Source organism: Halyomorpha halys, unplaced genomic scaffold (assembly GCF_000696795.3).
Source record: "Halyomorpha halys isolate HHAL.00 unplaced genomic scaffold, Hhal_1.1 Scaffold1343.1, whole genome shotgun sequence".
Lineage (NCBI taxonomy): Eukaryota > Metazoa > Arthropoda > Insecta > Hemiptera > Pentatomidae > Halyomorpha > Halyomorpha halys.
In genome coordinates, this window is record NW_027107341.1 from 178125 (window position 1) to 179604 (window position 1480).

Below are 1480 nucleotides of genomic sequence, written 5' to 3' on the forward strand. Positions count from 1 at the left end.
ACTTTTTTATATTAGATATTTTTTATGTTTATTATAAAGTTAGCTGCAGTGGAGAATGTATTTTTGCAGTTTGACTCTTGATCAAATTATAATACATTTTATTTATTATTTCTGCTGTAAGTTAGAAATAACTGAATAAATTTAATAATTAAAATGACAACTGTTATTATACAGGTGTAAATATTTCTTTTTAAGCTATAAAATCATCTAAAATTATGTTTTTTCTTCCAATTAAAACATATAAATTTAACGATTGATTACGCTAATAATGTAATAAATTATATTAATTTCACCATGTGATTACAATCATTTTTTTATTCGAGAGTTATTTTATATTAAGCTTCATCGTAAATATCTTTGTTCTGAAAACATAAACATGGCAGTGTATACCTCGATGAAGGGGAAGCTTATAGGAGTAATTGGAGACGAGGACACCTGTGTTGGTTTTCTGTTGGGTGGTATTGGTGAATTAAACAAAGATAAGGAAACAAATTTCATGGTGGTTGAAAAAAATACAAGTGTTCCAGACATTGAAGAAACTTTTAAACGCTTTTTGAAACGAGGTGACATTGATATAATTTTAATCAACCAGAACATCGCAGAGTTGATTAGGCACGTTATCGATGCTCATATAAATCCCATTCCAGCGATTTTGGAAATTCCTTCAAAAGATCATCCTTATGATGCCAACAAGGATTCCATTCTACGTAGAGCAAAGGGTATGTTTAATCCTGAGGACATGATATAACTATCCTTCAATGCTCAGGTAAATTATGGCTCATAAAACATTTCACCAAGAATAATAAATTTAATCAAGAATAAGCGGATATGATTACAGTGGAGTATTATTGAATAAACAAAAAATATTACACCGTTTACCTATTTAATACTTATTGGGGTTGAGTGGAACGTTTATCTTAATTTATAAATAGGTTAGTTATGTTTATAAAAGGGCCTTTCACGATTATTTCTCATTGCGAATTTTCTGAACTTGCACAATTCTGTAATTACTTTAGAAGTACTCATACTACATTAGATTAGTGCAAAGTAAGTACAAACAGTATTCGTGGTTTATGACTGATTAAAAAAATCATTCAAGTGCTTTTCCATCATGGTCCGTTCTGTCGTCTTTACATTTTTTTTTTTAAAGTACAATATTTATTGAAAATAATTCATACAAAATGCCATAAATTAAGATTATTAAGTAATAACGTTCCAATATTCATTAATATAATGTATACAGAAAATGAAGAACAAAAAAAAAAAAAAAAAAAGTGTAAATTATAATCATTTTTTTCTAATTCTGTGAGTACTACAACTGAATTAAAAAAAATCATAACAAAAGAATTATATAAATAAAAGAAAATATTATCACGATATTTATATATATATATATATATAAGATACGTGATAGCGGGTTTTAAGATCAAAAAAAAAGGAAGGAAGGTAGAAGAAAACACACTCACGGTTGCTGATAATA

At 27.2% G+C, this 1480-nt stretch overlaps 1 protein-coding gene across 1 annotated transcript; it reads left to right on the forward strand.

The window, feature by feature from the left end:
- The first annotated feature begins 278 nt into the window (after window positions 1-278).
- Window positions 279-878, forward strand: LOC106689365 (V-type proton ATPase subunit F). Its single transcript, XM_014434303.3, has one exon. It carries the CDS (start codon window positions 377-379, stop codon window positions 746-748), a length of 372 nt encoding a protein of 123 aa, XP_014289789.1. The 5' UTR covers window positions 279-376; the 3' UTR covers window positions 749-878.
- The last annotated feature ends 602 nt before the right edge of the window (window positions 879-1480 follow it).

Excerpts from the sequence above, each read along its gene's own strand:
- LOC106689365 (XM_014434303.3), top strand. The coding sequence starts at position 377 with ATGGCAGTGTATACCTCGATGAAGGGGAAGCTTATAGGAGTAATTGGA.